This window comes from Pinus tabuliformis, chromosome 1_1 (genome assembly GCF_031772625.1).
Source record: "Pinus tabuliformis cultivar Carrire ecotype Pingquan chromosome 1_1, CPIR1, whole genome shotgun sequence".
Classification (NCBI taxonomy): domain Eukaryota; kingdom Viridiplantae; phylum Streptophyta; class Pinopsida; order Pinales; family Pinaceae; genus Pinus; species Pinus tabuliformis.
Window position 1 is genome coordinate 492,573,478 of NC_142297.1, and position 21,886 is coordinate 492,595,363.

At 39.9% G+C, this 21,886-nt stretch overlaps 1 protein-coding gene across 3 annotated transcripts in view; it reads left to right on the forward strand.

The window, feature by feature from the left end:
* LOC149213932 (medium-chain fatty acid ethyl ester synthase/esterase 2-like) overlaps positions 1–21,886 on the forward strand; it is a 424,233-nt gene that overhangs the window by 94,996 nt on the left and 307,351 nt on the right. For 2 of the 3 annotated variants that reach the window (XM_089392144.1, XM_089392145.1), the window contains exon 3: positions 17,005–17,066. In XM_089392144.1, coding sequence (XP_089248270.1) covers positions 17,005–17,066 — 62 coding nt within the window. Of the gene's footprint in view, positions 1–17,004; positions 17,067–17,722; positions 17,797–21,886 lie in introns of those variants that run through there. The other variant, XM_089392146.1, reaches the window with a different exon arrangement.

The window sequence follows — 21,886 nt, forward strand, 5'->3', positions numbered from 1 at the left end:
GCGTCAGAGATCGTTAGAAAAATAGCACAAAGATGGAAACTCAAGATGTCTCCGAATTATCTTCCAGATTAGAAGAAGAATTCACATGCTTAGCAAGTTCAGCGTCAGCAGATGTTTGGTACATTGATAGCGGGGCTTCAACCCATATGACTGGAGTACGAGAATATTTCTCGAGCTATCAAGAAGAACAAATGGACTTCCAGATTACTATGGGAAACAGAATGAGTGCAGTCCAGTAGGGAGAGGCATCATAGTATTTCAGACAGAAGCAGGAACCAACATCCGAACCACCAATGTTTTGCTTGTGCTTGGGTTAGGAATGAATTTGATTTTAGCGTCCCAGTTACAGGACAAGGGATACGATGTATACTTCATTGGAAAGAAAGTAATGTCAAACATCCAAGCTGTAAGAAGAAGAGATGAATTGGAGCTTGAATAAACAGATTGTATAGGTTGCAGCTCATGTCTCCAATGGCACTGATAGTCAAAAATCACAATGGTGAAAAGGAACTGAATGAATTATGGCACAGGCGAATGGAACACTTACACCATGGAGCACTGAGGATGCTCAGAGACATTGCTACAGGAGTTCCAATCCTTAGTATTGAGCATTGTGATTTATGCAGAGGATGCGTACTAGGGAAGTATGCTGAAACAACTTTTTCCACAAGTAACAATAGAGCAGAATGTGTATTGGGATTGATACACTTAAATATCTGTGGTCCAATGTCCATGAGCTCTTAGTGGTGGCAAATACATTGTCACCTTAATTGATGATCACTCTAGAAAAACCTAGATTTATTTCTTAAAGACCAAGGATGAGGTCTTTGATCGATTCAGAGAGTTTAAGGCTCTCGTTGAAAACATGACAGGGAAAAGGATAAAGGTATTGCGTTCAGATAATGGTGGAGAATATATGGACAATGACTTCACAGATTTCTGTGCAAAGGATGGCATCAAAAGAGAATGGACAACTCCATATAATTTGGAGCAGAATGTAGTAGCGGAGCGGAAAAATAGAACTATTGTTGGGGCAGCAAAAGCTATGTTGTATGATCAAGACTTGCCTAGATTCTTATGGGCAGAGGCTTGCAACACAGTGGTGTATATCCATAATAGAACTGCTCACAGAGCGTTGGGGAGGAGAATGCCCAAAGGTGTCTTCACAGGGAAGAATTCGGCAGTAAGTCATCTCAGGATATTTGGAAGCATGCTATATTGTCACAATCTAGAAAAAAAGCACAGTAAACTGGATCAGACTTTAGAAAAAGGGTACCTCGTAGAATATAGCGAGACATCAAAGGCATACAAAATCTACATTCCTAGCAGCAGGAAAATTGTAGTGAGATGGATGTGGAGTTCATGGCGGATGGAACTTTTAGGAAATCTTGAGAGATGCCAACAGAAGGTCAGTTTGTAGATGTTCCATTAGGCCAGTAGCAATAGGGGCAGCGAGAAGGACAGGCAGGAGGACAGACCCCTGGATTGAGTACAGTGACCAATACCAGTATTTCCTCAGAAGAAGGAAATTCATATAGTTCTCAGCAAATGGAATGACAGGACTAGGAGGAGGAGTTGATTGAGCCTCCCACCACCAGTGGTGAAACAATAGGGAAGTACGACAAATGCTGAGGGATGAAGAAGAGGCAGCGTAGACATCCTGACAGATACCAGGCCTTGGTAGCACAGATTGAAGAACCCTCTAGCTTTCAGGAAGCTGTTCGACACGAAGTTTGGGTGGATGCCATGGTAGAAGAGTATAGTTCTATCATGACAAATGATGTATGGGAAGTAGTACCTAGACTATAGGATAGATCAGTTGTAGGATCAAAGTGGATCTACAAGATCAAGTATGTTGCAGATGGCAGTATAGAGAAGTACAAGGTTAGGATCGTGGCAAATGGGTACGCACAAAAAGAAGGAATAGGCTATGAAGAGAGCTTCGCCCTAGTAGTCCGATATACCTCTATCAGATCTGTTATATTTCTAGACGCTCAAATGGGATGGGAGATTCACCAGATGGATGTCAAGACAACATTCTTGAATGGGGTGATAGAAGAAGAGGTGTAAATAGAACAACGCGAAGGCTTCGAAATTCATGAAAAGAGAACTCATGTATGCATATTAAAGAAAGCCCTGTATGGGATGAAGCAGGCACCGAGAGCATGGTATGGTCGGATTGATAGTTGCTTGCAATAGTTGGGATTTGTCAAGAGTGATGTTGATCCCAATCTCTACTATTTAATGGTAGAGAATGAACCACTTATTTTGGTATTATATTTGGATGACTTGTTTTTAACTGGGTCATCTAGGCTCATATAGGACTGCAAGAAGAATCTTGAAGCAGAATTTGACATGAAGGATATGGGGATGATGCATTATTTTCTAGGGTTGGAAGTTTGGTAGAAGAATGGGGAGATCTTCCTTGGGCAATGAAGATATGCTACAAAAATTCTGAAGGGATTTAGAATGTAGGATTGTCGACCCATGGCTAATCCCATGATCACCAACTGGAAGAAAATAAATGCATCAGGAGACATGGAGGTGGACCCCACCTTCTACAAACAACTCATTGGGTCGCTCATGTATCTGGTCAACATTGGGCCAGACATTTGCTTCGCTGTCAACACCCTTAGTCAGTTCATGGTTGAATTGAAAAGGGTGCATTAGGCAGCAGCTAGGGAAATTCTTAAGTATCTGTGTGGAACAGTCGAATATGGGTTGAAATACTCCCGAGGGGATGACGTTAGATTGAATGGATTCAGAGATGCAGATTGGGCAGGTAGTTCAGAAGAACGGAAAAGTACCTCTGGTTACTGGTTCAGTGTTGGATCAGGAATGATCTCTTGGTGCAACAGGAAGCAGGAGTCGGTAGCTTTGAGCTCAATAGAAGTTGAATATATGACAACCAACATAGCTATGTGCGAAGCTATATGGCTTAGAAAACTGCTTGTGAGTTTATTAAGAAAAAGGATGGAAGTGACCAGGGTTTACTGAGATAATAAGAGTTGTATCAAATTCTTTGAGAATCTAGTATTTCATCATCGGTCGAAACACATTGATATCAGATGTCACTTTATTAGAGACCTTGTTCAACGTGGGGCAGTACAACTGTAGTATGTCCCCCAGGAGATCAGGTAGCAGACGTACTCACAAAGGCTCTAAGAAGAGCTAAGTTCATTCAGTTCAGAGAGCAGATGGGTATGGTAGAGAATTCGTTTTAGTAGCAGAAACATGTGATTTCTTACTTACAATGGCAGGGAATGAGAGGGAGTTTTAGTACATATGCAATGTTGGCAGTGGCAGGGTCAACAACAGTACAAATGCAACATTTGCACATTAGTTTGTGGGCAGTGATGTTAGACATCAGCAACGTAGAGGGAGATGTTACAGAACAAGGTGATGCTTTGACAGGTTGTATTGCTAAAGCACATTCCTTGCTAAGAGGGAGTGTTGATTTCTGGTAGCATCGCATGTCCTCTAATTCTCAAAATTTGCCGGGAGGCTTAGACATGTATTCCGCAATACCCAGAAATTGTTTTGGGAAATTCCACCTAGAGACAATTTTATTAAAATAATTATTTTTAATGGGTCCCTAAATCTAAATTTTGAAATTAAAATAATTAATGGGTATTAATCTAAACTGTGGGTGTAACTTCTAGAAGAAGACGAAGATCGAGTCCAAATGACCTGAGCCATTGATTAGAATCTAATCTGGGCCGTTGGTTCTCAATTGGAAGATTATAAGGACATCGAGGGGCATTTGGAAAGTACAGCAGAGGCAGATACTCAGTTACCCGAGTAAGATCGATTTTCTCATTAGTCTAAGTTCGGCAAGAGAAAATCGAGAATCAGAGGAGAGTTGTAGGTGAGAAGGAGAGAGAGGGTATTAGCATCAGTCAGGAGGTCTAGCATCAGTCAGGAGGTCAGGAGTAGAAGACGCAGAGTAGAGGGAGGACAACGCAGAGGCAGTGTGACGCAGGGACTGCGCAGTCCTCATGTAGGAGCTGACGTAGTGAGACCCAGAGGAGGCAGCGAGTCCTCTCCTGGATCAAAAACTCGCCGAGAAGTGTCTGTAAAATTTCTCACAGAGAATCCTCTTCTATTCTGCTGGTTGTATCTTGTACATGAGATTTTTGCTGAAGAATATTAAAAAACCCTCATCTGCTGCACCGATTTTCCCACCTTGGGCTTTTCCGGGGACAATTGTCCAAAAATAACCGTGTCATCATGGTTATACTTGTGCTAGTATTTTTCTTTGCATTCACTTTCTGTAGTATTTTAATTGTGAAGGATGTGTTGAAATTTGGTACCGGAGGACAGGTGGTTCCCTTAGGCTTTGATCTTTGGCCTAGGGAAAAGTGTCCAAAAGAATTTAATTTTTCTCCTAAAGTGACTTTATAATTTTATAAAGTTAAATCTAATTTAAAAGTGACTTTAAGTGATAAAGTTACTAAGTCTAATTTTAAAGTAACTTTTATAAAGTAAATGAAAAATTAGAAAGGAAAAGTGACTTTGGAAATAAATGACTAAGTGGGTCTTTATTAAAGTAGGGTGAATTAAAAAATAGAAAGTGAGATTTAAATGAGCATTTAATCTCAGCCATTGATCTAAATCTATTTCAGCCATTGGATTTAGAGATCACCCAAAAGTCACTTGGATCACCCAAAAGTCACTTGGATTTATATTAAAGGAGGAAAAGGAGGAAAATGTCATTCATTCTTTCATGAGCAGATTGGGAGAAGGAGAGCAAGAGAGCAAGAGAGATTTCTGAGCAGGGAGGAGAAGGAGACAATAGCTTGGCACACATTCCAAGGCAGCAGTTGAGCAGATTTGTACAAGCTGATTCAGCACATAGTGAAAGGCAGATTCGAGGAGCAGTTTGCTGATTTTTCTGCACACAAAACGAAGGCCGTACAACATTTATTGCTGTCCTGTTTGCTGTAATTTCCAGATTGCTGTGAGGCACGGGAAATGAGATAAGTTGTAAATTTGCTTGCTGATTTTTTGCTGAATAATTCTCACTGTAAAAAGGCAATTTTCAGAAATAAAGAAGAGCTCTCAAACTGGTTTTCCCCAAGAGTTGTAGGGGGTTTTTCCAGGGTCAAGTTGACCAAAAATATCAGTGTTTTAATGTGTTTTAATGGCTGTTTTTGATTGCTGATTTTTAATTCTGCAATTTCCAGCATTCTGAAAAATTTCCAGAATTTGTGTTTTCAACAATATTTATTTTTTTTAGTCTGTTAAATGTATGGTTATGGGAATGGGCATTTAACTACATGGGAGAAATAAGGAGAAACTGAAAACCGGGGTGGGAAAACAGAAATTTTTACATGGTATCAGAGCTTGAGTGATGAAGGGCAGTTTGGGAAAGCAAAAAGAAAAATTACAGTTGCTGATTTTTCACTCAGAAAATTCCAGCAAGCTGATTTTTTCATAAACAACAGTTTTATCTTTACTACAACAGTGCTATTTTTCAGTTTTAGGACAGCAGGATGTCATTGGGATTGAGGGTGGAGGATAGGTTGGATGGGCATATAAATTACAGCGTTTGGAAGGAGAGAATGCAGAGTATCTTTGAGGAGGCAGAAGTCTGGGATATCATGGTGCATACCGCACAGAACCCTGTTGTTGTGCCCACTGATGTTACTCAGTTGGCTGAGTATAAAAAGAAGAACAATAAGGGTAAGAGGCTGATTCTAGACGGAATCAAAGACCATTGCATTCCTCATGTGAGAGGAAAGAGCAATGCCCATGAGATGTAGACAGCATTGTCCAATCTCTACTAGAGTACCAATGAGAACCGGAAGATGGTCCTGAAGGAGAAGCTGAAGAACATTAAGATGGGTAATGATAGTGCAGCTGGATATCTCACAAAGATTACTAATGTGAGAGATGAGTTGGCAGCGATTGGAGAGGCCATTCCATCCACTGAGTTGGTGCGTATTGCAGTGAATGGCCTCCCCCGTTCATGGTTGAACTTTGCTGATGGGGTTTGTGCACGTGAGACCCTTCCCACATGGGAGAGGTTTTGGGATGATTGTATTCAGACAAAGATCAGGAAAGGACGGCTTGGGGCAGCCAAGCCAGTTGAGCAGGATGAGGACGTAGCACTGGTGGCAGGAGGCAAGAAAGGCAAAGGGAAGAAGCAGGCTTCCACAAGCAGTGGTGGGGGCAAAGGCAATGGTAAAGGTAAACAGGGGAACACACAGAAGGACTATTCCAAGGTGAAGTGTTGGAATTGTCAGAAGATGGGACACTATGCAGTTGTGTGTCCGGAGAAGAAGAAGAAGAAGGGGAAGAACCAGGATATAGCAGCTTCAGCAGAGATTGAGGACTTTGCTGGTCGTTTTGACCGAGAGTTTGCGTTCACTACGTGTGAGTCCTCTAGTGCAGGATCACCTGCCACACAGGTTCAGAGGGAGCATGCTTTTCCCTCGATTAGCGGAGCATCCTCAGGTATCTCGTATGTGGACAGTGGGGCTTCACGTCATATGGCAGGAGTCCGTGAGTACTTCTCAGAGCTTTCAAAGAGTGGCACTGATATTGAGGTAATACTCGGTGATGACAGAGTTGTTAGAGCAGTCGGGGTGGGGACAGTGACATTTCAGAGGGAGTCCAAACCTCCCTTGAAGGTGTCAGAGGTTCTTTATGTGCCAGGGATGAGGAAGAACCTCATATCCGTCTCAGCTTTGGAGGACAGAGGATATGAGGTACTGTTCAGGGGAGGACAGGTGTTGATGTATCCCAAGGACACTCCAGCTGATTCAGCTAGAGTGATAGGTGTACGCCATGCAAAGGTGTACAAGTTTGCATTCCAACCCCTTTTGGCATTGAGCAGTAGTACCGACAACAGAGCTAGTAGTTCTGAGCTGTGTGAGATTTGGCACCGCAGGATGGGACATATGTATCATCATTCATGGAGCCTTGAGGACATTGCGGGAGATCACTACAGGTGTGCCAGATTTCAGTACTGATCACTTTGATACTTGCAGAGGTTGTGCGATGGGCAAGTTTGCCAAATCCCCTTTTCCCAGCAGTGACAACAGAGCGACTGGGATACTTGATTTGATTCATTCCGATGTGAGCGGTCGGATGTCTCATGTTTCCTTGAGTGGATATGAGTACTATGTCTTATTCATTGATGATCACTCCAGGAGGACCTGGATTTATTTTTTGAAGACCAACAGTGAGGTCTTCAAGCGGTTTCAGGAGTTCAGAGCTCTTGTGGAGACTCAGACAGGTCGAAAGATCAAGTCCTTGAGGTCGGACAATGGAAGAGAGTACACCCTTGGAGAGTTTGTTGACTATTTTGCGGAGGCAGGCATTAGGAGGGAGTTCACTGTTCCTTACAACCCCCAGCAGAACGAAGTTGCAGAGAGGAAGAACAGATCCATCATAGGGGCTGCCAAAGCCATGTTACATGATCAGGGGTTGCCATTGTTCTTGTGGGCAGAAGCCTGCAACACAGCTGTTTACTTGCAGAACGGGAGTCCGCATCGTGCCTTGGGGCACATGACTCCGGAGGAGGCTTTCTCTGGGAAGAAGCCTGATATTGGTCATCTTCATATCTTTGGATGCATAACATACTCTTATATACCCAAGGAGAAGAGGACCAAACTAGAGCCCACCGCAGAGAAGGGTATCTTTGTGGGCTACAGTGAGACCTCAAAGGCCTTTCGGATTTACATCCCTGCACAGAGGAGAGTTGTTGTCAAACGGGATGTGAAGTTCGAGGAGGACAGGGCCTTTAGGAGGTCACGGGAGTTAGAGTATCTGGATCAGCCAGACCCTCAGCAGCAGTTGAGTCAGTCGCAGGGATCTAGTGGGCAGGGATCAGGAGGATCCGGAGGTACATCTATGAGGATGCCAGGTCCGTCAGTGAGCAGTGGCTCGCCGAGCCAGAGGGGTGGTGCTCCGGGCAACATGCAGAGCAATTCACAGAGCAGTTCACTAGGGAGTCCACTGATGGACAGTTCACACGGTACCTCAGCTTCTACAGGTTCAGGTGCAGGCAGGAGGACAGCAGACAGACAGTCAGGAGTTCAGGCTACTGATGATGATGAGGAGGAGTTTCATTCTCCAGTGGGAGAAGTGCGCTCAGGGAAGAGGAAGCCCAAGTGGCTTCATGACACCTTGAGAGATGCCACATCTGTTGCTGTGCCGAAGAGGCCGGTCAGAGAGAGTAGACCACCTGAGAGGTTTTGTAGCTATATGGCGATGGTTACCAGCATCCTTGACTCTGAGCCTTCTAGCTATGAGGGGGCAACTAGCCAGCAGGTCTGAAGAGAGGCCATGCAGGAGGAGTATTCTTTTATCATGAAGAATGATGTTTGGGAGGTGGTGCCGAGGCCTGAGGGCAAATCCGTGGTTACTTCCAGATGGCTTTACAAGGTAAAGCATGCTGCAGATGGCAGCATTGAGAAATTCAAAGCGAGGTTTGTGGCTAGAGGGTTCTCCCAGGTAGAGGGAGTTGATTATGAGGAGACCTTCGCTCCCGTGGCTCGATATACTTCGATCCGCTCCATTATATCGATAGCAGCAGAGATGGGTTGGAAGATCCACCAGATGGATGTGAAGACCGCATTTCTCAATGGCTTCATACAGGAGGAGGTGTACATTGAGCAGCCACATGGCTTTGAGGTGCATGGGAAGGAGTCCCATGTGTGCAGATTGAAGAAGGCCCTTTATGGCCTGAAGCAAGCTCCCAGAGCTTGGTACTCCAGGATAGATACATACTTGCAGGGGATGGGTTTCACAAAGAGTGAGGCAGATTCGAACCTTTACTTTATTGTGATTGGTGAGGAGCCTCTCATTCTGGTGCTGTATGTGGATGACTTGATCATTACAGGTGCAGAGAGACTCATAGAGCAGTGCAAGAGAGATCTTGCGGCGGAGTTTGAGATGAAGGACATCGGCCTGATGCATTACTTTTTGGGTTTGGAGGTGTGGCAGGAGGAGGGGCATTTCTTCCTGGGGCAGGGGAAGTATATTGTGGACATCCTTAGCAGATTCCACATGGAGGATTGTAGACCCATGTCGACACCGATGATCACCAACTGGAAGAAGCTTCATGCTTCGGATTCCAAGTTGGTGGATCCCACATTGTACAGGCAGCTGATTGGTTCCTTGATGTATTTGGTCAACACTAGACCAGATATCTGTTTTGCAGTCAACACGATGAGTCAGTTTATGTGTGAGCCTAGGAAGGTTCACTGGGTGGCTGCAAAACACATTTTGCGGTACTTACAGGGGACAGTGGATTATGGTCTGGACTACAGGCAGGGAGATGTAGTGAGATTGGCAGGATACACTGATTCTGATTGGGCAGGTTGTGCTTTTGATAGGAAGAGCACTTCAGGGTGTTGTTTTGGGTTGGGTTCAGCAGTAGTGTCATGGTTCAGCCGGAAGCAGCAGTCAGTAGCACTGAGTTCAGCGGAAGCAGAGTATATGGCAGCCAGTCTAGCTAGTTGTGAGGCCATCTGGCTTCACAAGATGTTGTTTGGCTTATTTGGTCAGCCGTTGAGACCTTCAGTGATTTACTGTGATAATCAGAGTTGCATTAAACTCACGGAGAATCCAGTATTTCATGACAGGTCAAAGCATATCGGGATCAAATATCATTTCATCAGAGACTATGTTCAGAAGGGAGTTGTGAAACTTGAGTATATTTCCACTGATGAGCAGGTTGCAGATATTCTTACCAAAGCCTTACCACGGGGCAAGCATGTCTACTTCAGAGACAAGATGGGTGTGGTGAGGAACACCTTCCTCGGTAAGAGGGAGTGTTGAAATTTGGTACCGGAGGACAGGTGGTTCCCTTAGGCTTTGATCTTTGGCCTAGGGAAAAGTGTCCAAAAGAATTTAATTTTTCTCCTAAAGTGACTTTATAATTTTATAAAGTTAAATCTAATTTAAAAGTGACTTTAAGTGATAAAGTTACTAAGTCTAATTTTAAAGTCTTTTATAAAGTAAATGAAAAATTAGAAAGGAAAAGTGACTTTGGAAATAAATGACTAAGTGGGTCTTTATTAAAGTAGGGTGAATTAAAAAATAGAAAGTGAGATTTAAATGAGCATTTAATCTCAGCCATTGATCTAAATCTATTTCACCCAAAAGTCACTTGGATCACCCAAAAGTCACTTGGAGTTATATTAAAGGAGGAAAAGGAGGAAAAGGTCATTCATTCTTTCATGAGCAGATTGGGAGAAGGAGAGCAAGAGAGCAAGAGAGATTTCTGAGCAGGGAGGAGAAGGAGACAACAGCTTGGCACACATTCCAAGGCAGTAGTTGAGCAGATTTGTAGAAGTTGATTCAGCACATAGTGAAAGGCAGATTTTTGCACAAAAATTGAGGAGCAGTTTGCTGATTTTTCTGCACACAAAACGGAGGCCGTACAACATTTATTTCTGTCCTGTTTGCTGTAATTTCCAGATTGCTGTGAGGCACGGGAAATGAGATAAGTTGTAAATTTGCTTGCTGATTTTTTGCTGAATAATTCTCACTGTAAAAATGCAATTTTCAGAAATAAAGAAGAGCTCTCAAACTGTTTTTCCCCAAGAGTTGTAGGGGGTTTTTCCAGGGTCAAGTTGACCAAAAATATCAGTGTTTTAATGGCTATTTTTGATTGCTGATTTTTAATTCTGCAATTTCCAGCATTCTGAAAAATTTCCAGAATTTGTGTTTTCAGCAATATTTATTTTTCCCAGTCTGTTAAATGTATGGTTATGGGAATGGGCATTTAACTGCATGGGAGAAATAAGGAGAAACTGAAAACCGGGGTGGGAAAACAGAAATTTTTACAGGCTGCAGTAGAATTTATTTCGATATTTGTTGTAGAAACACTATGAATAACTTATTTCTGAGTTAATACGTAGAATAAATAATGTTAATCACTGTAGGGGAATTTCTATTTAGAAATTTTCACAAAGTCAACTCTTCCTTCTGACAGATGATCTCTTCCAAATTTACCAAGTGTCAGCTTCTCAAATGCAACTTCAACCCAAAATTTCGAACCCCAGCTTCAAAACTTCAACCCCACTTTAGGACTACTGTTTTGATCTAGTAACTTCAGCAGCTCTAGCCTCGCAGGTTCACAACATCGACCTTGATGCGGGTTCACAGCTTGATGCAGCTTCACAACTTAGACCTTGATGGAGCTTCATATCTTCGATGTAGTTTCCTATCTTCGATGTAGCTGCAGAATTTCGTTGCACATGAGAAAGAGAGAGAGAGAGAGAGAGACCCAAAAACTTCGATTCCAGCTTCCTTCTTGAACTTCATACTTTTTCAACTCCCAGCTACTGCCATTCGAACTTGTGTGAGATGTGCTTCCAAATGAGTCGAGTTGCTCTAATATATAGTGAGTTTGTGAGGTCGAATTCCCTTGTTGAGGTTAACTTGTCCTTTCTTGAAGCCGACTTGGTGGAGGATGCCTAATTGACCTATTTTACAATAAAATAAATTTCTTTCTTGACAAATAAATCCCAAGAAAAGTATTTTACTTTATGACATGGACAAGGATACTTGACATAAACCTTAGAAGTTTTCAATGGAGACTCTGACCTAAAAACAATTGGCCTAAGCATGAAACCCATGTTTTAATAAGTCAATTTCTTTAACAATAATATTTTTTTTTTCTTTCTTTTAACAAAGACATTACATCATGACTCAAATATAATTATGAAGGTTGACACTAGTTACATTCTTCAACACTCCCTCTTTAGTAGGGAGGTATTCATAATTACAAATATATAGAGGTACATGGAAGATCTCCAAAATGAACTACGAAGAGTTCTAGCACACTTAGTGCTGCAGACTAGAAACTTGACCAGGGTATTCTATCTAGGTGGGGCGAAGATGGACTCAAGCTTTTAGCCACTCTAGGTACGATCGGGCTTACTTACTAACCATCAACCCAAGGATCTAGGTGCGTATCCAAGGTTGGAGCTCCATGACCAGCGCTAACCTTCCTCTTAAGGATCTAGACATCAACAGATAGGCCGGTCAGATGCCCTCCCAAGCATCTGCTTCATCTCTCCCTAATAAACTATATTGGATATATCCATTTGTCCAAGCATTCTTCCAAAGTGTTCAACCTTCTAGGAGAGATTTACCTGTACAAACACAAACCGCAATCAACAATAAACTTTCAAATATATATACAAGTAAACACAAACCTTCGGGGTCCTCAATAATCCTAATGTTTCTTTCATCATCAAGTTATTCATATATAATTTATCAGAGTCTTTCTTCTTCTTTCATTTATTCAACAATACCAAATATATCCCCAGATCTTCTCAAGTGTTTTGTTTGCACTTCATGAATATTTATCGATAGTACTTTTGTTTACTTCAAAGTATTCACTGTCATAATATTCCCTCCCTCTCAACTGGGAGATATACTCTTTCTAGGCTCCCTCTCAACTTAGGGAGATCAACCACTTCCTTTTTCTATAACATCAGAGAACCTTTCATGGCTTCATTCCTTCTTATGGTATCAAGGTCATTTTGATTATCATCATTCATATAATTTCCTTCATCATGCTTATTAATATCATACAAGCATCTTCATCATCTTGAAGATTATGTACCTGCAAAAACTTGAATAGCAAGTACAACCAAAATTCATATACAAAAGCATGAAGTTAACTATATCAAAATTATGTCAATATAGAGGAAGCATCAAAATAATCAAATACGTTTGACATCAAATACCTAAACCTAGTTAGATTCATAATCAATGAGAGATGCATACTAGACTTCAACCTCTTGCTAGGGCTTTGCAACAAACCCTTAAACTCCTTCTTCAAGACACAAAGCCTTAGATATCAACAATTCAATCAAATAACAATCCTACTATACATCTAAGGTTTCAACAATTTTAGATTTTACTAGGGTTTTGATCAGACGAATATACACCTAGGGTTTAATTCCTAGCATCTTACTATGACTATTACAATGGTTGTGATTATAAGCTCTCAACTACCAAACCCTAAAAATATAGGGATTCATTATATAACCAAGAAATTAACAACAAACCCAAAAGAACTAGGGTTTCATAATCAATAGGATTGCTAGACTACATCAACAACCCTAAGTAGACTAGGGTTTCATAATCAATATTGGCATACCCTAAGAGGCTAGGGTTTATAGTGAACCCTAAAGGTTAGGTTACACAAGAATGACCGAATAATATCATGAAGGTAGATTCAATCTAATGATTAATCACCCTAACAAGAATCTTTGTGATCCAAAACCCTAGACATAACGATGTCAATAATGTAATGCAAATTCAAAAGAGAATGAACATACCTTTTACATGAAGAGAATTTTATAACAAAACTTAAAGTCTAAGACATACCTTGATTTGTTGCTTAACAAACCTTGTAGGACATCAATTCTTTGAAGAGCTTCCTTTGTAGCATAACTTCTTCCATGCTTTAAGTCTATCCTTTGAAGTCTCCTCTATAACCCTTCAGCATTCAATAAGCTTTCCTATTCAAGGAAAATGTAAAGAAAAAGGTTATTAGCATATAATATAAACAAGTCTTGATATAAGGAGGAAACCAAAATTGAAAAGAAGAAACAAAGAACAAAATACTTAGGCCCCCTCTTAACGCAATCCTTTTGAGGGATACCTACAACCTATCAAAATAATTCAAAAATGTTCTAATAAGACATGTTAGACCTGCAAGCTCTAGAAATCAAAACATAAAGGAAATCATCGCAAAACTTAAAGTAGAAGGATATGCAAAGGATAGTGTCCCTAAGAAACCCTAGCAAGTAAGTCTTTGACTTCGGATTCTTCCATCTTGTTCTTCTTTGGTGGAGCTTCATTGACAATATTCACATGTTCCCTTTCTCTCTTCCTATTCCTTGGATTCTCCGAACATTGATTTTTGTAGTGACCCATCTTGTGACAATTGCAACATTCAATTTTGGATAGGTCAACTTTCTTCTTCTATTCTTTGATCCTTTTGAAAGTTCCCTTCTTCTTGTGATGAGCAAAATAGGCATTAGAGGTGTTTTCTTCTTCATCCTCTTATTGTTTACTAATGATACTTGAGCTTCTTCTTGACTGCATGCATTCCACATTTGTTCAAATGATGGAGTATCCTTCCAAATTTCCAATTGTTAAGTCCTGAAGCAAAAGCACTCCAAGATTTTGGTAGTCCTATGAGAGCAGTAATTACGAGCTCTTTTTCTGGTACAATTTCATCTATTGCTTGGAGTTCATCTCTAATTCTAGATATCCTTGGGCATATGTTTGTGAAAATTACATTATTTGATATTTGCCATAGCATACAACAGATAAATTGTTAAATAAATTAACAATTAGAAAAATAATTCCAGTTGCTGTGATAGATGAAATTTCCACATAGCCTTCCAGGGCAGCCCTTTAAAAATTAAGGGTGTGATGAAGAAGAGCATGGAATGGAACAGTGAGGAGGAAATGAAGAAGTGCAGTAGTAGAGATGAGAGCTCAAGGAAGCAGGCCACTTGATGATCAGAGGAGAATAAGACATTGTGTCTGTCCCATGAGGAGTGAAGATTGTTGTTGGACTATGGCTATCTACAAATTTACTGCCAATGAGTAACAATACACTAAATCTGTGTATAGCTCACCCTTCTGTAATCGATTTCGTGCTTAATGAAATCCCCAATCAACTTAGTTTTCTTGCCATTTTGGTTTCCATGGCAAATGTGGTTTCCACTGTGCCTTGAATGTTTGATTTTTCTCCATGTTTGTGAAAAAATTCTATCTGTGAATTAGTGGAAGCACTTCTCTGTACTTGAATTGCTGCCTGTAGTTGAATCAATGCTTTAATGGTGAATTCCCACTGTGGTTCTAACTGTTTAACTTGGAATTTTGCTCTCCATTGGAATTTTAATGAATGCCAACAGCTCTGTAATGACGACAGTCCATCAAGAGCCCAAATGAAATCAAGGGTGTAGAATTACTAGCTGTTGACCACTGTTTCTATTCGCAGGACCTTGTGACTAGCAATTCTCCCTACATTTAGACTGCTGGCATTGTTGCTGAGCAATGTCTTTACTGCTTGGCAAATTCAGAAGATGCCTTGGCTGTCCAAGAGGCCATGGGCTTCCCCTAGACCATTGACAATTCCTGCAGCCTCCTCCAGGACCAGACATGGCCATACAGATCATACACATTAGTGCTGGGTTGTGCACCGCTCAGGAATGCTGTATCCCTCTCCCACAAGTCATGCGATTGGTTCTCATTTGCTAGATTGCTAATTGAATGCAGCATTGGTTGTTTTACAGCATCCTAAACCCACAACACCAAGATTCCATTGGTTGTATCGTCGCTTTACAATTTGCCAAGACCAGGCTCTGTCCAAGACTCCAATGTTTGCATTCCAGACAGTCTTATAAGCCACCTCTGGAATATAGTTTTTCTGATTGTGTTTGGTGTCAAGCATAATCTACAGCCACAATCACCTCTAATTAGGGCACTGGCATGGTAATTAAATCCATTACATATGAACATCAAAATGCTTGTTGCAGCAATAGATGGTCTATTGGATTACATTTGCAAATGAGAGCTAGGCTATTGGACTATATTGTAGAGTCCCCTATTATTTGTGTTAATAGAATTGCAGAGATAGAGTAAGCCCAACCAAAGTGGATTGGTTCATAGTTGGAATTGGTTTTGGTACTAAAAGGCATCTAATTATTTGCTGAAGTCTAATCTGGAATAGGGTTTATTCATGCTTGCTGGAGAATAGCAAACAGAGAAGCGTGATCCCAGTGAAATTGTAATTGCACAGACTTTAAATTCCATTTTCCTGCAGAGATATGTGTTGACAAAACAGACAGGCCATAGGCCTACTGTTTATGGATCACCCTCAAACTCAATATTTTCTTCTCAAAGGCTCACAGTCATTCTCACAACTACCATACCTTGTTAGATTTATCAGAATGCAAGAAGAGGATGAGATTCCCAAAAACCTGCATAGTTTGGAGTGCACATTCTTTTTGTCTAAAAAGTGGACAGCTGAGGATGAGTTTCATCCTCCAACCAAAGTTAGATTGCCCCGCCCCCTCTCTAGGAAAAACAAATGTTCAGATGCTACTAAACTTTATCCTACTGCCCAATGTAGAAAAGTAAGCTGCTAAGCTGAAACAGCCAATTGTCTTTAAATAGGATCTGAAATGTATTCATAGCTGGGGAGTTCCTTTTTTTGAACTATAACTAGAACCAAATCATGCGGTGAACTCTGTTTTATAAGTCCTCAAATGTGATTCTAGGGACTCACTGTTAGAATTTATTTGTGGAAATGTTATAATTGTGACATATAAATTGATTTAAAGGCTCCAGAATGTTCCAAGACACTAACTATAATGGAATAAATTGGAAGTACATTAAGAAATTTTTGGGGCTTGCACTCCTTATAGAAAGTTGGAAGCAGTTGACACTGCAAATTGTTTGTATATAGGCCTAAGTGCCAACTCAAGTTCAAGTCTCAACACCCTACTTTTCAATGACCCAGAGAACACCATAGCTTTTTGTAGATCCATATGGTATAGATTTTAATAGATCAACAAGGCCTTTGGATTATTAAGAACAAGAAGAAAGGTATAGACTTTAACATTTTGTCAAATAGGCTGTGAAAATCTGTATCTGTTAGAATTTTCATGATATCCCTGTTGTGTAGTGATGAGCTTTTGATGATGTGATAATGAGACTGCCATACAAGAAATGCCAAGTTGTCAGTCTATAGCTCAGTCACAATTTTGCAGGATTATTTTTCTTACTGTTAAAAAGCAATTTTAGGTATTTCATTATCACTTAGATTATGTATTGTACTCTTGAAATGCATTGAACATGCAAAAAACTATAGCTGATAAATATCTACAAAGAGAATAGAATCTCATAAAAGTCATCAGGATTCATTTATGATTTTGCAGTACTGTGGATGTTGCCAAATAAAGGCCAACTTTCATTTGTTCTTACATGATTTCTTCTAATCTAGTGCAGGCAGATTTTCCTTCCGCCAGATGGGGGCACTGTTGCTCTAGATTGGCTCACAACCGAAGATAGTAAGTTCTTAAACATTTGTTTTAAATTTCGATACATGCAGTGATATTGATAGACTGTTGGCATTTTAGACATATTTGAACCTTGGTATTGAAACGGTTTATTAGTTCTCATGTAAATGAAATAACATTAATGCAGCCCCCTGGATTCATCTTATAAGCAGAAGCCCTGAATTCAAGTCATCTCTGTTCTCACTTTTGTTGTATATGAGGCTTGAGGACAGTTAGATCATCATTTAATAAATACTTGCGTGGAGCTCATCTGAACCCCATTCAATAAATATTTGTCTGAAGCTTATTAACTCTCATAGAAGGTCTAAATTCTAATGCATGTGATGCATTGTTAAGGTTTTGAATATCTCATGCTTATTTTTTGTATCAATTAGTTTCAAGATCAATGAGCAAGGTGGTTCATGGTTTGTGTGAAGCTGCCAAGAGAACCTTCTTTGGGGTCAATTTTAAAGGTTGGTTCATATTGGTTGACTAATTCTTTTTTCCCGAAGAAAAATCAGGATTTCTATTCATAGAATGGAATTACATTTTTAAGGTGCTTCTTGCACTTTGTATACGTTATAACAAAATCTAGCACCATAGTGCACACTGCAAAGCCTGTTAAGGTTTTGCATATCTCATGCTTATTTTTTGTATCAATTAGTTTTAAGATCAATGAGCAAGGTGGTTCATGGTTTGTGTGAAGCTGCCAAGAGAACCTTCTTTGGGGTCAATTTTAAAGGTTGGTTCATATTGGTTGACTAATTCTTTTTTTCCAAAGAAAAATCACGATTTCTATTCATAGAATGGAATTACATTTTTAAGGTGCTTCTTGCACTTTGTATATGTTATAACAAAATCTATCACCTTAGTGCACAATGCAAAGCCTTTTGTAAGGTGCTAAAACTAGTGGAACATGGAAGTCTTACCACTCTCACCTAGGTAACAACTTCCATCTCTTTAGTGAAGGATGTATCTTACACAAGGGAGGCTTCCCTAGTAGCTTTTAGGGTTCCTAAGGCAAGAGGAAATCCAGTTTAAGGACACCTACCTAAGTACTCAATACCACCAATAAGATGTAGTAGTCAATACAAGGATAAGGTTGTTTATTAATGCAATTTCCAGATTTAATTGGATTAGGATCTACATCAATTTAAAAGGCTCAGCAAGTCAATATTGGTCAAAAGAGAGTCCCCAAATACTTCAAAAGAAGAAAAACCTATTTTCTATTGCAAAACTCGCATAAAAGAGGATAAATTGCAGCAATAGAACTAGTTATAACAACAACAATAAATTTAGCCCTTGAACATATTGATATAACCATCAATTAAAAATTAGGGTTAAAACAATGAGATAAACTAGGGTTTTATCAAATTAACCAATTCTGAAAATTGAGAAGCATAAAACAGCCCTGAATAACAAAACGTGTAGCCCTAGCAGGGCTGTAAATGAAATCAGGAAGACAATATGATCATACAATTAATTCTAGCTCATTTGGTGCACAAATACCCAAAATGTATGGCTTCTTTATGGCTGAAAGTTTATAAAAGACTTGTAAACCCTAATCTAACCTTAAAATTAAAAGATGAATTTTGAGTTTTATGATTTACTATTGGGAGAAGACTGGTGCATACTATTTTTTCTGTTGGGCATGTGGGGTCAACTAAGGACTCCCTTGAATAGATGTAAGTAGATCTATGGTGATGACTGTACTCAACATGAACATAAATAAATAATAATTAATAGTGAAAATAGATCATAGTGAAAAGACATGTCTTAACAAAATGACATGTCTCTTAGTGAAAAGGCATCCCACTTGGGTGCTTATATGGGGCCCTCATTTTGTAATCATCGTCCTGTAATATTCTATCATTTCTTATACAATTTTTAATATATTATTTTATCTTCATGGATTTCTTTATATTGTTCCAAATATTTTGGATATTTGTGATTTGAATCAGATTGGTTTGTCACAGTGACTAGGGTTGTCCACTACAAACCCTAGAAGATCCACCTAGTACTTTTACAAACTTAAAGACAAATTCAATCCACTAGAAATCTTCCTAAGATTCAAAAGAAAGGATCTATCTAAGAAAAATATGAAGAGAATGCACCTTCACCACTAGAAAAAGTACAATTACACTTTAACATTCATTCATAAACAAATCCAACAAGATTTAGAGAGACCACTTACTCAAGAAATCATTTGCATCCATAAGCCCTCGCCATAAAAAATCCATATAAGTTGCAAAGTTATCCACAAGATCATGTCCTCAATGGGGTGCATTAGTTATCCAGCCATAGCTAAGAAGTATGTAAAAGTAGACAAGTAGTGATGGATCTCCACAAGTAGCAATGACTCACAAGTGATGAGTGCTTCTCTTATTTGTATGAGAGATATAGCACTTCCTCATACAATAGAAGCCCAAAAAGCCCAAAATATTGCCTTTTATCTTACAAGCCCTATAGAGAAGGCAAAAACACAAAATATCATGATACAAAAGTGGATAGGTTTCAAGGCCCCCAACGATGTATCATCAATGAAGAAATAATGCTCCATGACCAAGTCGTCCATCATAAATGCATGCTAAAGGCCACACATGTAGCATAATGAGCTCAAGCAATGGACAACTCACTCCAAAATGATGTGCAAGGGCTCCAAAAGCGAATCATTACCTTCTAGGGTTGTAAGGTTACATCATTAAGGGTAATATCATGCCCTAAAAGATGTGATGTTATCATCAGAGTGTCCAATAATCATGAAAGGTGTCGTATCCATCATCAAGGTGCAACATTTCTCCCAAGTACAATGTGTCATTTCCAATGAGTGGTAGGACATCTCAACAAGGATGCAAAGTCATCATAAGGTTCAATGCTCTCCAAAGAATGTGGAATGACCTTAATCAAGTGCGGAAGAAAGCTCAACATCCGTCCATGCAAGACACATCTTTAAGGAAGGGCTCCAAGTGACCATTAGACATATGTACGAGAGTCAATGCAACGTAGAAAGTGAGTCATGTCCAATGTAAAAGCCATTTGGTAGATCACATTAGGTGTCATCTTCAACTTCACTCTAGCTTATGATTTCATGCAATTTGCCAAGTTTAGGTATGGAAGGATTATCATTAACCTCTATTAGGTGTACAACTACCTAAGAAGAGGAGTATTCCCCAAGAAACTATAACGTTCCCTACTAATTAATTGCTTAAGGGAGGACAATGATAAAGTCAATGATAAAGGGGGAAACCCATTATCCAATGCTTTTGGGGCAACATTGGGTAAATTGGGGTAGTTGGGGAAAACATGTGAAGGAAGCCAAAATTGGGGCTAAGTGGAGGGAAACTTGTCACCCCTCAAATTAAAATAAGGAGAAGAGACCCCAAAAGGAATCTATAAATAAGAGAGAGGAGAAATCATTTTCTCATCATGGTTGATTGGACTTTTCTGTTTTGTGAGTTGAGGCTCTGAGGGTTTTAAGACCCCTTTTTCTTTTGATTGGTTTCGGTAGTGATGATCCCACCCTAGCCAATCCCTTCATTTCTCTCATCTGTTTGGCACAAGTTTTTGGTTCATCTGGTTTTTGGCATTCAAGGAGAGAAATTTATTGGGCTGTTGGCTTGGAAAGTACTATGTGGCTTCTGTGGCATGAACCTAGGGCAACAAGGCAATTGGAAAAGCAACGAGCTAGGTTCAGTCATTTTGATTGAGGTGGCAACCTCATTTCCAACTCTGTCTGTGGCACCGTGGCCTAATTGAAGCAGACGAGGACAAAAAAGGTCATTCTGGTCATATCTAGGGAAGTGCCTCCATTGACTAAGCTACAAAGTGACTGTTCAGTGGAATTAAAGACTGGTTAGGGCAGTTCTAGGGTAGTGGAGCCCACCCTTTGTCATCACAATCTCTCTGAGTGACTTCTGTGGCAACAAAGAAGCCTTTTAGGCTGAATTAGGACTGCAGTTTCATCATCAGAAAGGCTGTCAAAAGCAAATCAAGCCCTTGTGACAATGCTGAGATTTGTGTTGAAGAATGTAACTAGGTTCGGTCTTCATAATTGTATTTGAGTCGTAATGAAATATATTTATCAAAACAAAGAAAAATAAATATTTATTATTATTGTTATGACTTATTAAAGCATGGGTTTCATGCTTAGGTCATCATGTTTTAGGTCAAAGTCCCCATTGAGGAATTCTAGGTTTTGTCTTGAGTCATTAGAGTCATTGTCCATTTAATAAGACACTTCTTGGGCTTTTGAATCATGTAAAAAGAATTATTATTTAGTAAAATAAGTCATTTGTCACCTCCAAACCAAGTCGGCCCTTGCTTGATCAAGCTGTGAAAATTCCAACACTCGAAGGAACTCCTACTGCAACAAATCTGAATCTACTTCACCTACTTGATTTTTAAATTTACATTCATCAAGTTATTCTTCTGAATATTGAAGCAAATTACTTCTGTAGCCCACACTAATTAAATATTTGATCTCATGAAACAAAAAATAGAGCAAGAACAAGATACATAGGACACACTTATTTTTGGACACAATAGTCCTCGGAACAACCCAATGTGAGAAAATCAATGCAGTAGTTATGAGGGTTTATTATTATGCAGGAGAAATATATGAATACAAATCTAGGATGCTCATCTAGCAATCCTTTACAGAGAAAATACTAGCATAAAATCTGAGTGAGTTTTAAGTCACTTCACCTGACGGAATTCTGGCTGATGTGGCACAAGATTGGCTAGCCCTAGCTACTTCTGCGCTTGCCCTGCGTAGGCTTTGCGTTAGCCTTTCAGGGTCTGCGTCACCTCTTCTTCCCTTTGCGTCAGCTATC